This window comes from Protopterus annectens, chromosome 8.part0 (genome assembly GCF_019279795.1).
Source record: "Protopterus annectens isolate FY-2018-M chromosome 8.part0, PAN1.0, whole genome shotgun sequence".
Taxonomy (NCBI): domain Eukaryota; kingdom Metazoa; phylum Chordata; order Ceratodontiformes; family Protopteridae; genus Protopterus; species Protopterus annectens.
The window spans coordinates 1,950,256,205-1,950,270,662 of NC_056741.1; the positions used below are offsets into that span (position 1 = coordinate 1,950,256,205).

At 35.6% G+C, this 14,458-nt stretch overlaps 1 protein-coding gene across 1 annotated transcript in view; it reads right to left on the reverse strand.

Annotated features, from left to right (window-relative positions):
- Positions 1-14,458, reverse strand: part of ATP2C2 (ATPase secretory pathway Ca2+ transporting 2) — a 629,254-nt gene that overhangs the window by 343,837 nt on the left and 270,959 nt on the right. Inside the window, exons 8-9 of the mRNA XM_044081473.1 lie at positions 8,427-8,576; positions 8,259-8,327 (exon numbers count right to left, since the gene is read on the reverse strand). Of these exons, the coding sequence (XP_043937408.1) occupies positions 8,259-8,327; positions 8,427-8,576 (219 nt within the window). The remainder of the gene's footprint in view (positions 1-8,258; positions 8,328-8,426; positions 8,577-14,458) is intronic.

The window sequence follows — 14,458 nt, forward strand, 5'->3', positions numbered from 1 at the left end:
AGAGACCAACAGTAGCAAACCTTAATGAGGAAAATTTAACAGTATCAAAACTATCTTTTGGTTATCAGGGTTTTATCTGTGGCACGCTTACTTTTTATTATCCATTATATGCTTATGAAATTTCAGGAAAATAATATATATTTTTAAAATCTGCCTGAAGTAACCTGTAGCAGACAAAGACTCCTACTTCAGAAAATGATTTTGCTAACACTAGCAGGTGAAGGTTGTATGTATACCATTTGTAACAAATGAAAGAGGGAGAGAAACAAGTTCAGATGTTAATATAGATAAAACATTTTTATTCTGGTTATATTTTGTCTTATTTAACAGTAATGTAAGAGGCTGATGCAGTTAATTTTATTCTTATGAAAGAAAATTGTATTTTAGTTTTGCAGTTAACACAAGTTCAAAGTTTGATACAAGTTCAAATATTAATATAAATAAAATACTATTCTGTTTATTTTGCATTTCATGATCATCAGATCATATTTTGTCTGTTCTTCAGTTTGCATTTAAAAATTAGTATCCCATGATTCCATTAGAGTGGGTGGGGGCACATAATTGTGTATGCAAATCACATGTAAATCAGCATGCATATTTTTGGTCAGTTGTATCTATTATTCATGGGCCTTTGTCCAGATTTCTTATGATTCCAGGTTGAGAGCTATGGGTAGATGTTATTTACACCAAGGACAGGTTAGGTTAATACTAAACAACCTTGGTAATATTTTGCCCCTAATGTGAGTACAGAAACATGTTTTACCTTATCATGTTTTATATAGTACCTGACCTAAGTAAAATGAGTCAGAACATAATGGTGATTGCAGTTCTTGTTATGTCTGCAAGCAGGATTTCTGTGATTTTAGCTGTTTTCACAAGCTGGAACAATGTTCTATACATAAACAAAAACACTACTACAAAAAAAGGGCAGTGGAAAAGGTATCACTTTAGACAGACATTTTCAGTCATCAGAGTAATATTCCAGAGGTCATCATATCTTTGAAACAGAAATATTGGATTTATAGACACTGTGATGATTGGGGAGAGATGGGCGAAGGCTGCCAGCCTAGTGAAATAGAATTTGATACATAAGTCTATCAACTCTATAAATACATGTAAAATACAGGCTTGTGTTTTTACATGTAAGAAAATACTGTAAAATGTGAACTTCAAAATTCTTGCAACATTGCCATCTGCTGTAAGGAAAACCAAGCCAAGTATTTCACATGTGTCCTTTTAAATTGAAAAGATCTTATGAATCTCTTTAATGTTTTACAATTCAGCTCCAGTGTGGCTGGATGAAGGTTCCATGCCCATTGTTTTAAGGCTAAAGTTTACGACCAGAATTTAGATGTGGAAGGTGCTTTATTGCTCTAGAATGTATATGTGAAATGCCTTGTATTGTTGTAAGTTTCTGAGTAGGTGTTTGATTGCTAAATAATGCAGTTTGTGGCCTGAGAACTCAGACCAGGTGTTAAGATGATGCAATATGAATACTGGGAAAACCTAAGTTTCAAAAATGATGTACTTTAGGAGGGCCTTAGAGACATGTTTGTTAGTAATGTTTTAAATACTATTTCTCACAAGAGACTGGAAGCATTTTGACTTTGGATAACCAACTTACCAGCACTCTGCCTTGTGCTCACATGTAAGTTTTAGCACTGTGATTTCTTGTAGGAATAGTTAAAGCTAGTAAAGATTAATTAGGTATTTTTCTTTGAAATCAGACCTGTCCTACTGTATTATTTTAAGTTTCTGTGTGATCTCTGAACTCTTAGATATCTCTGTGGTGTAGTAGTTTTGTCTTGTGTTTTAAATACTTATTATTAAATATTTTTAAAACTTTCTACTTGTGGCTGATTTGTATAGAGATAAGCTCTAGAGTACATTGCATATTTATAGAGGTTATTGTAATAGGCCGCTCTGATAAGTCTTAGACTGTATAGTCACATTACCATTGGATAATAATATTGCACAGCAATAATTGGACACCCGTTTAAGGGCCTTTTAGTAGCTGATATTATTAGTTGGGTGGTGGCAGTAATTACTACCATATGGTCTGGGTAAAGGGGCACAGCTGAAGAATCTGTGTCAGCCTTTCCCAGGAGTGTCTGTGTGGTTTTATAACCTCTTCTCAAAGTGTGTGTGTGTGGTGTGTCAGCTACTTGGGCAGGGACACGAAGCACTGGTTGGACAGAGAGGGTACTGGAGGTTTTAGCTTGCTCAGCTAGGCTGAGACCTGGAACCTACAGCTGTGCCAGTGGGGACCTGGTGAGCAAGGGAGCAACCAGCCCCAGACTGACTGTGATCTCTGTGTGCACTTAAGGGAAATTGTACTTTACTGTGTGTATTAGTTATCCTTTTCTCTACTATGAGACAACCTCCCTGGTGTTAGTGGTAAGGCTTGAGGCTCCTTGATTGCTGGGCCAGGGCACGGTTGTCACAGACACTTTTTTGATTTTTGTTTTATTTTTGGCTGCAGTGAATTAAAAAGACAGGTATGCTAGAATCAGGTTACTTTCTTTCAAACTACTTTGTAAATTCCAGGCAGGAACATAGAAGGAAAAAAAAAGAACCAATGGCTAACCAAATACAAAACTCAGACTTCCTGAAGCACTTTACTTCAATTTAGTCAAAAATTAGTGACAATGGTTTAGAAGTATAACACCCGAGGCTTCTCCTGGTAGCTCCTGTTATAAGTCTGTGATCTCTAGGGGTCTTTCTAATTGCTTGATATTCCATAGTATATAAGAAAATGCATTCTTATATGTTAAAAATTCAACTTATATGATTTTATCTTAAGCAGTTAAATGGTTTTATGCCAGGTCAGTAAATATATTTATAAGTATTCAGCTTTTAATCTAAAACACCCAATGTCGACTGCAATAGGACAAAAACAACATAACTGAAACAGCACTACACATGCACTAAGAAACACCCTCTGTGCATGTAAAATCTAAAGTAAAAAAAAAAAAAAAACAAACAAAAATATTGTTTTTGCACACCACACACTTCCTACTATATGCAATCATAGAAAAATGGAGTAAAGGCACATTTCACAGCCCCTGGATTTGTGTGACCTCACATACCTGTCGATCAACTGTCTAGTCAGCCACAATTTGATTGACTTGACAGCTGTTGATTTGACACACACAGTATATTCACTAGCATCCCACCCCCTGCTAATTATATTTATTTTATATATATATATATATATATATATATATATATATATATATATATATATATATATTCAGAAGCCTGAAAGCCAAAAATCTTGAATTTCAAAAGACTGAGATGAAAATCTTGAAAGTTCAAAAGACTGAAAACTCAAAATACTGAATCTCATAATACTGCAAACACACAGAATACCAACAATTACTATATTCCAGCACAAGTACATACAGAAACAAATAAAAGATAAACCATTTACCACTTCTCCAAGTATAAGCTGGGGGGGTGGCTAGCCCCCCTGCACCCCCCATGTCCCCTGCTTCTTAAATATATCAACTCCAAGATCATACTCCACAGAACAAAATGGCAAACATACCAGTACATGTTTCATGACTGCCTGTTGTAACCTTAGTCGTGTTCTGTTCTAACTTGCTATACTATAACATAACTCATGTTAGTGTAGTGAAGTGCAATCTCAGAGTTGATATTTTTAAGTAGCAGGGGGGTGTGGGGGGTACAGCCCCCCACATGGGGGTGCAGGGGGTTTGCCCCCACTGCTTATACTTGGAGAAAAGTAATATGGTTTGTCTTGTATTTGTTTCTGTATCTACTTCTGCTGGAATATACAATATATATTCAGTAAAATTCTTATCACATTTTTTCTGTTTTCTAGTCCCTCAGAAAGATTACACTAAGTGTACATGTAGTCAATATCTAAAGCAGCAAAAATATTAGTAGGAAAACTAAAATTAGGAGGAAGAAGGTGTGTGTTATGTCTGTCTTGTCTGTTCCTCAAACAGTGTACACTTAGTGTAGGCTTTATTGAATCCAGCTTAACCCATCCCCAGCTCACCACACCAGTTAAACAATAAGCCTATTGTGAATAGTTTGGACTCAGGGGGAATAAAAGAAATAATAACAAATAATTGGAAATTGTTTGGGGGACAAACTGAGCTACTAGAAACTATAGGGCATAAGCCTCTCTTTACCCAAAAAAGACAGAAAAGTTTCAAAAACGTCTTTCAAAGTAAGCTGACTATACCTTAAATCAGGTCAGACAGAAAGTGAATGGTTAAGTATTATAACTGCAATATGTGTAACTATTTGTTCACGGAGAAAACAAAATGCACTTTGAATAATGTTAAAATGGGGTCTTTTCATACAAATCTAAGTATGTACTTTATGTCAATTTTTGCTGAGAATGTAAATCTTTTTATGTAGGAAGAACTACAAAAGAATAGATGAACATAAATATGCAGCTTCTATTGGGGACAAAAGGAATGCCCTGGGGAAGCATTACAAACATGGTTCATGCAAAGTTAACTTTCAATTCCTTGCAGTGAACAGTTTAAAAAATGTAGAACATTCATTTAATCCAGAAGGTGACTTGGGGTGGCTGGAATATATTTGGCAGGTTAGACTCAATGTTGGTCTGAATAATAGAGAAGATTTTATTATGTATCTGAAATGCAAAGGGTTAAAACACTAAGTATGTGTTCATGTGATTTTTAAAGTATTTAAATGTGTGTTTTTGAATGTTAACTTCCAGTCTGAAGAAGTCTTATTACAGATGGAAGCGCTTACTGGAATTGTCCTTGGATTTTATTAAAGCAGCTTGATTTCCTTTGGTTTAGTATTTCACCGAAAGCTTCTAAACAATACATTTTAAACCACAGACATGCACACTTACAACAACAATGACTAAATCTTTCCAGAAGACAATATAAACCAAAACTAGGTGGGGCTATGCTCCCATGCCCCCCACCACCTAACTATATATACTCAGGATCGCACTACAATGGGGAAAAAGGCATATACCTTTTACTTGTCTTACAGTACTCTACTTTGTTTCACTGAAAGGTCATTTCACTGAATTTCAGTTTACCCTCACCAAATCGCTGAAAGCTCAAATTACTGAAAACTCATTTCACTGAATCTCATTTCACTGAAGTGAAGTACTGGCACTGTGTAGAGTACTGTGGAGAGAGTAGAGGTGAGAAACACCCAGTGTGCTATATCAAAACAAAAGAATATTGAACAGTACTGAAAAAATATATTTGGTCATTGGTGATAGAGGTGAGTGCTAAAGTGGGACGTCTATTCTTACAATATTTCCTATAAAGTAACTGACCTGCCTCACTGCAATGGCTAAGTGAATGGATAAATGGCAATGCAAAGCCATTTCATGGGGCACTACCGATCCAATCCTTCCAATGGACAGTGATCCAAGTGCCTGGATTTCCTAATAGGAATGGCAATACGTTCTCAAAGCCATTAAACCCATCACTGTAATTTCAAAAATAAGCTGGGAGTGGATAGTTGAAACACATATGGTATAGAATATGGGGTTATATGCTTTTAATCCCTCCAGTTATTCATTCTTACTCTGTTTCCATTTCAATATATAATGACATAATTATTTCTATCTACATTTATGGCATATCCTCATTGTCTGTTTGTTCTCATGGATCAGCTCCTGTGTCTAACCAACTTTTGTGATCAAAATATATACACCTACCAACTACGATGAGTTTAAAAGCTTTGCATAAGAATTTAACATTACATGGTTTCAAATGACAAAACTAACAGTCACTGGTTTCACTCCTGCTATATGAATCAGTTTCTTGTCTGCTTACCCTTACAACAATAGGCAAATGCTTAACCTTTGATAGTAAAACCCCACAGCAAGGCAACCCAACACCAAAAAGTGTAGTTATTTCGTTTGTCGTTAACTGTGTAGGTCTCAATGGGCAGCATCAGCCTTCAGTGTAGTGCTGGGAGAAAAGGTTCATAGAAGGATGTACAGTAACAGATACAGAAATACACAATTATGTAACAAAAGTTTGCAAATAGTACCAATAGCAATAAATGTAACAATCAATAACAGTATAAGATGAGAAGATAAGAATATGAGTAATAAACAGTAATATACTGTGACATAACAAGGTGTTAAGTTACCGTGCCTCTTCTCATAGTGAGCTGCTTTATTTTATAACCTATATATTTATATAAAATCTACTGAAAAATAACAAATGACCAAAATATCAACACGTTCACAAGGTTTACTTTGCAAATGCCGACATGCTATTGCTCATGTGCCGAGCAAAAATCTTGGTGCATACAAATCATAAATTTTGAAAATAGCCTAAAACACTATTTTTGCAGGTGAGCAAGTCACTCTGCATACCTCACTCTCTGCTAACTATAGATACTAACTCCAAGATTGTGTGATCTGTCACATCTGTGTAGTCGACATTTTGTTAATGAAACAGATGTCAACCAAAGGGGGAATTCACCCATATTCAGTTCCTATATATATATATATATATATATATATATATATATATATATATATTTATGTATATCTATATATCTATATATCTATATATATATATATATATATATATATATATACACATTTACATATGTACACATATATATTTTTTCTGCCACTGACCAAAATTAAGTGTTTTGTACTCTTACAGTAAAAAATACTACACAGATAATACGTAGTCCAATACACAGTACTACTATTTTATCTCTATCAGCAGGAATGGAGTGTAATACCCTTTTTCACCAATTGTGACAGCTACTGTGTGTGTGTGTATGTGTGTGTGTGTGTGTGTGTGTGTGTGTGTGTATGTGTGTGTGTGTGTGTGTGTGTGTGTGTGTGTGTGTGTGTGTGTGTGTGTGTGTGTGTGTGTGTGTGTGTGTGTGTGTCTAAAGGATGAATGAGCAGAAAATGAGGATTACGAATAAAGAAGATGGTGAGATTAAGTGAATGGTAGATGACATTTGGGGTAGGGGTATTAAGCAGAATATTACACTAGCATATCTGTAACTTGTTTAGTGGCTTAGTAAATAAATAAGTGTTACAGATAAGTATTTAGGTTGCTACATACTTCATTGCATCTTATATGTTATAAACATGCATGTCCTGCTGGTTATTTACAATCTCAGTAGGGTTGGAACTGTTTGACTAGAAAGAGCAGTTCATTTAGTTTGCAAGGCTATAGTGACCAAATGCAAATCCCTTGTTGGGCCTATACATCAAGTCAGAAAGAATCTAAATCTAACAAAACTGTGCTATCTGTATTTAAGGCATTTTTTTCCATCCAGCTCCTCACCATTCTAAACTGGCCGCCTCCAAATATTTTAAGCAATTCTGATTTCTTAACTCCTTAAAACATGTTCTTACATAATATCTTTTGGTACAGACTTCTGCTAGAAGTGTACCCTTCTGAAAACAAATGATGTGGTTCCAGCATAGCATGCATTTTGGCTTTTGGCCAACAACAGATTTTGGCAAGCTCCCTGGGTGTAAAGATCCCTGTATGCTTGGGTGTAGCAAGGCATACATTATGAAAGCCAAGGTGTAGAGAATAATCTTTAAAGAGGCAACTTTTTTCCAAAAATAAAAAAAAATGAATGTCCACTTCAACATATACATTGAAATAATTGTTCTGCATGAGCCAGGAAAAGAAAATTTAATGCTCCAAAAGTGATGCATGTTTATTATGTTATAAACCGCCGAATTAAAGAGGTACTAGGAGGAGCACTCCAGCATGTATGCAGCATTATTTAATACGTATTTCTATACTGTAGAACTAAAGCATAGTGCTGTTGGAGGAAGTAGGAGTATGAAAACTGGATGAACAAATCAAAAGTTTTGTTACATCCTTGCCTGTTTGCAATGGCGTTTTCTTCCTTTTTTCACTATGGACGGTTTCTTAAATACTTAATTTTTTGAAAATGATCATTGCATTCTGTTCACTGACCATGTCCCTTTTTCAGGTGAGAAAAGGAATACAGCTTGACAAAGTAGATTATCTGGAACTTTGTAATAAAGGAGAACTTGACTATGGACGAAGGCTCACCTTGCCAAGGCAGTTAGTTTTCCATTTCTGTTACTTATCTATTTACCTGACATGTTGTATGTGCGTAGATTGTATGTTTTGTTAAGTCCTACACAGGAAGACCATGACAGTTATATGATCTGTGTCAGAGGGATGCTAGGACTTTACTGCCATTGTGGCATCCCTGCTCAGTATTTCTAATTATTTGGACAACATAAAACTACTCACCTCTTCAGCTTGCATCATCTTAAACACCTCTCCAAACTGTGAATTCTCTCCAGTTGCAGTAACAATTCCCTGTTTAAAAGAAAAGCAGTACATATGTATTTAACTACAGCAATTATTTTTATCTATTGCATATAACAGTATGCAGTTTTGTGTATGCTGAATACTCACCTTTCCTCTTCCACATCGCACTAAAGTTCCCATAAATGCAACATTATGGTGTGATGTCAAGTCCCCAGCTTCGGTTAAGGTAGCATCTGTTTTACTGCATGGCTCAGTTTCTCCAGTAAAACTGGACTCATCAACTAGCAGATCAATTGCCTGATACAAAAAAAGCAAAGTTACTTCAAACAAAATTTAGTTGTTTACTTTTCATGTTTTTTACTTTTTACTTTGATGTAACTAATGCTAATAAGTAGAACAGTAATTATTTTTTCATTATCTTGCATAAAAAGCAAATAAAAGGGTTAATATGAAATTGAAAATTCACTGACATTATCATTTATTCTGCAAAGCCATTAAATCTGGTCTGTAGATAATAAAGGAACTTCACAGGAAGTGCACAATTCTAACATACACCATAGTAAAAGCTGGATAAAAATAAGTTTAATATTTTGCATATTTGGGGAAATGGCAAAAATGTCTTATTCATTCTGTGATTCTCTGTACTAGCAGTGAATCTAATCCTGGATGGGACACCAGCTCATTCACTATCACTCACTCACTCACTCACTCACTCACTCACTCACTCACTCACTCACTCACTCACTCACACAGAGATAATAAAAAAAATCACCAATTCACCTACAGTACATCTTTGCAATGTGGTTGGGAAATGGAACTCTTGGCAGAACCTTTCAGACATCAGAGGTTTGCAAACTTACAAAAAAGACACCTGAGCTGCACAAAGAGCTGGAATACACTGAAAGGCATCAATGATAACCAGTGTCACACTGTGCCAACCTCTTCCCCAGTCCGGTATCACTAAACTTGTTTATTATTTGGTAACTAATTCACTTTCCACTTTGATAAATACAATTGGTTTGTATAGTATCCAAGCCAAAAAGTAAAAAGGTCACATAGACTAATAAGTAAAAACTACAAGAAAAACTAGCCAAGCTAGAGTTTTTACTGTGGGATACCTTAAACCTCCTGTAATAGAGGCCCATGGGATATATGCAAATGTCCCCTGAAGACATCGAGTATTTCAGCTCTATGGCTTGCGAATCTTTAATGATTGTTTTTTAGAGTAGGATAATTAAGAAGTTTCACATATTTGCTCTGTGATTATAATGAAATTTACAATACCAGTGTATTTTGATTTAAAAAAGTATTTCAATTCTTATTTTGAATGTTAATTAAATACGTGGACATTCCTTATTTCTAGACCTACAGTTAAGAAAACACAGTTTTATGAGATACTAAACCATGGAAAAGGGAGAGAGAGTTTTGTGATAGAGGGCTTCTTACATAAATGTTCTGTTTCTTTGCTCTGTTTTTTCCCAGCAGCTGATATCTCCTCTTTTTATGTACTGGTCTCTGGAAATTGATTAATGTGTAGCATTATATTTTGGTAACATCACTTCATGCCATTCTAAGCTCTTTTAAACTGACCAAACCACCAGGCAGTGTAGCCTACTAATAACTGTAACACTATACACATAAGAGCAGCTATTTACAAGTTATCTAACATGGATTTAACAAGTATCCTTCCAAATGTGACGGTGGAGTGCTTCAGTCTCATTTAGATGAAGTGCACATCATTGAAAAGGATCACAATAGTCTGGAGTTTGCCTCATTCATTTACTGCAGTCAGCACAGAGTTGATTTCATTAAGTCCCACGGTGTAGGAGACCAAAGGTGACTGCAGTTAACTTGATTTTTTGGCAAAATGGCTATTGATTTGCTGAGATGAATCCATGAAAACAGAATGGAAGGGAATACATACAGTAGCAAAATCCTCTCCTGAAGATACACTGTTATGGTCTTCCTAACTAAGTTATCCATCATTTCAGATCTATTTACAGGCACATTCCTTTATTGGTAGTATCTGTAGACTTGTATCCTCTTCATCACCTATTAGAAAAAGTGTCGCTCAAGAACTGTGACATAAAACATTATTTACCCATTTTATCAGTATTATCAGTCTCACTACAACCCTTACCAGGACAAGTTGTTCTGAATACAGATCAACAGATTATAAGTCTGGTCACTGTTAGGGTACTATTTGGAAAATGTTGACTGCTAATTATTTAATGTCATTAACCAATTTGACTAAACTGATCTATTTATTAACTTTACTCAAAGTTAACAATTGTTAATATATTTAAAAAGACTAAATTCTTTTCTGCCTGGCTGAGCAGTTGCTCACAATTGATGAGGAATGATTTGGTTTAAATATCTTCAGATTTTACTTCTGTCACCTTTTTAGTACCATTACTTATATTCCTAAAACAATTGTGCCAAGCTAAGGACTTGGTGCATGGTTGTAAAACTGTTAATTAAAGAAGCCCAGTTTTCATTAGGAAGATAGTTACTTACACCAGCTTTAGATTACGCCATACCTAGTGTTACTGTCAACATACAGTATCTACAGATATCAACACTGGGGAATTGTTTAAATAAATTATGTAGATTCCCTGAAAAGAGAGAGAGAAACAGTTATCTTCTATTTATCCATGGATATAGTCTTATTTGTAATTTCTTTATAAACTAATTAACTAAGCCTTACATTTTTCATTAGTTAAACCGTTTATTTGTTGTTCCTTTTATATACTTAAATTTATAGGTTAGAAGAGGGGCTTGTTGGTTTCACCTCATAGCTCCAGGGATCAGGTTTCAAAACTTTTCAAACCAGGTGTTTAAAAAACAGTTTCAGTGCACTTATGACTGAATGCTGAAGATGTTGAAAGGAGGAAGAATGATTGATTGAGGAAGGTAAGGGGGGTTGAAATGTTATTGCCAAACCCCTTGACTTTAGGATTTAGGATTGTGTATATGTATTCCTTGGTTATAGGTACAGTAAGGGCTAGGGAAGGGGATAGAATTAGAACTGTATGTGATTCTGCTGCATGTGATGTCTGTGTGTCTTGTGTAGTGGTAATGTTGTGGAAGGGGTAAGTTGTAAGGTAGGGGGTAAGAACAGGGGCATGATTAACATTAGTGAGTTGGTGCAGGACAGTTGAACTTTTTTGGTCAATTCATAAATATTGAATCACAAGTCCTTCAACCTGACAGAAAATAGTCCTACTCCTACTGCAAGAACAATGCTAAAGCCTGTTTCAGAGCTCTCATTGGTGTGTGATTTGATCTCAAATATAAGAAAACAGGCAAAGAAATGCAAATACGTTTAGATCCACTAAGCAATATATTGCAAAAAAATATGATTAGGTCTCATATCATAAGTACCTTATTATGTGCTTTTTACATCTTTGGAAGCACCGCATCACAAACCTTTGTAAAACAAGATGAGTTTTGTCTGTCAGACAGCTTCAGTTAAAAAGATGTCTGTGTGACAGAGAGGTGTGAAGTAACTGTAGCTGGCAGTACACTTCATGTCCGACTGCCATTTTTGTGACAGAATGATGCAAGCTACCGCATTTAATGTGCCATTTGCTTTCCAATACAGTTTCCTGGTGACTGACATTTGTTTGCTAATGTGAGGATAGTAATTAGCCCTACAACTGTACTTCTGTAAGACACTGCATCCTACTTTATCACTTAGTCCCCCACCTTTCCAGGGTACTGACTGCTGAAGAAGGAAAAGCTTAATCACACCACAATGATAACAAACATCTGTCGAGTGGTCAGTAATGTGGAATGGTCAGTAAACCTGCTTGGTTCAGCCTTCAAGTCTCTGTCACCTTCTCCACTTCAAGTAGTAAATACTTTTCCATTGAAAGGAATTTACTACATCTATGTTGACCTACTTACATTAATTTGTTTCATAAACATAGACTCTAACCTATGTAAAACTCTTGCCTACCACACTCTTATTTCATATGTTTTGCACACTAAAGTAACAGTAAAAAAATAAATAGACATATTATCCCCTTTCTATGTTTTACATGCTACCTTGATTACAGTCTAATGTTTATAAATTGCTTTACCTATCAGGATGTTTCCCTAATTAAACACCATCATCACATCCAAAATGAAGAGTTCCTAAGTAACACCAGCCTGACACAGCTCTTTGGATTACAATAAGTCCTGCCAGTAACAACAAACAAAAGCATACTTAATGCAAAAAATTATTTATTACTTAATTGAGTTACATATCCATAAATAAACATTGACTAATGCTTAATGTGTACAAACCAAACCACACAGTTTGGAGACTGGTTAGTTTTCTACCACCTGAGACAGAAATTCTCTCTGCCTAGAACCAGCTATGGAACTCGATCAAAGTCACAAAATAATTCACAGTCCTGGAAAACAAGCTTCACAACTTTCAAGTGGGAGTTGCAAGCTGTACACTATCTACTTTTCAATTCCTGAAACTGCCCACTGATGACAGTTACTGTCATTTAGTAAGTTATTACATTTACATGGACAGACACAGTAGGAAAGGCAAACTGAACTATGCTGGAGGTATACGAGTATGCACTGCTGACCACTGAATGTCCAAAGAATGTAAGGCAGAAGTAGTTGATAACATAAGCATGCACATTTAGTGATAGGCATTAAAGTAGGAAGTAGTGAAGATACAAGTGAAAACATAGTTGTCTAATGAGACAAATCTAGTGCACTACTTAAACCTAATCAGAGTGGGATACTCAAAACATCACCCCAAAAACACATATTCAGAAACTCTATCTTCCTGGTCATCCACTCTTCAAAGAAACTAAACCAACAGCGAAAACAAAACTGAATAAAAACTACTGTGGCGTACTAAATAAGCTGTCAGCCAATGTATCCTGGGGGATTCACAGTCAAAAAACCGCTAAATCTGGAAGCAGGTCTAAAAAAAATTGTCAAGTCTCAATCCGTAAAAACCATCCCAGTTATTTGTCAATATAGTACAATGTGCTTCCTCAGAACCAAAGAAAGGTACACTAGCTGTACGCCGTTTGGTTTATCATTGACCATAATAAATCACATAAAGCAGGATTTCCGAAAAAAAGAACATTAGACTGAATCTGAACTAGATATTTGCAAAACATTTTTGCCAGAGGCACATTGTTAGAAATAGAACTGACTGTCCACTCAGCAGTCTGCCAAGTCTGGGCTCCAGAACAAACATCATCACCAGTCAGAACTGTAACCATATAAGAAACCAGACAACTTACCATTGACAATTTAATGCACCACCTGTCCAATGTTAAATGGACACCTTTTGTAATCCCCTAAAAGCAGATGAGGTTCTGTGTTTCTATGTAAACCCTACTTAATACCAGTCAAACCTATCAAGGCAGTGTAGAGTTGATGTGAAATTACCCGAATGGCACATGTCAGATTTGGCAGCAGCTATGATAAAAGAAGATCAAACAGGGAGGCAAATAAAAGGCACCCTTCAGTCTCTACTTTGCAGGTAAAAAGACAACTATGAATCAAATGTGTTCCTGTCAAGGAATGTTAAATATCAGCAATATCTGTACATTTTTAACTTTAAAGAAGCCTTTTGCAAAACAATATATAAAGAAAATCTAAATATAATAACCTCAACTCCCTTTTTAGACTCTGACTGTGTATAAGTTACAGAACAATTTGACAAATACTTATGTGTCTTAATGGCAAATCCTGCAAGTCATGTCATCCTACAATCCAACCAAATATCCTGCCTGCTACACATACTCCAAATACATTATCACAACACGACCTTCTGACATTTGACCTTTAAACTGGTCATGAGAAACCTAGTTGTAAAACAACATAAGAAAGGGAAAATACTGGCTCCGTGTCCTATGTTAGTGTCTCACACTTAAATAATTTACAAAGCTGCCAAATTCACTGCCCAGCCTCTTACGTGCTTATTAGTTACCTCATGGCAGCTGAATTCTCAATCTCAAAAACATCTACTCTCACAATACTGATTCATAAAGCTGGTGACATGGATAGCTTGTTTTGTAGATAATTTGTAATGCTATACAGCACAGTGAGAAAAGCTACAGAAAACTTTTTCCAAACAGCAAAAACTTTTTCTAGCAACCTTCCATACATTCATAAGTTCATAAGAAATGCACAGTGTTCAGGCCTAATGGCGA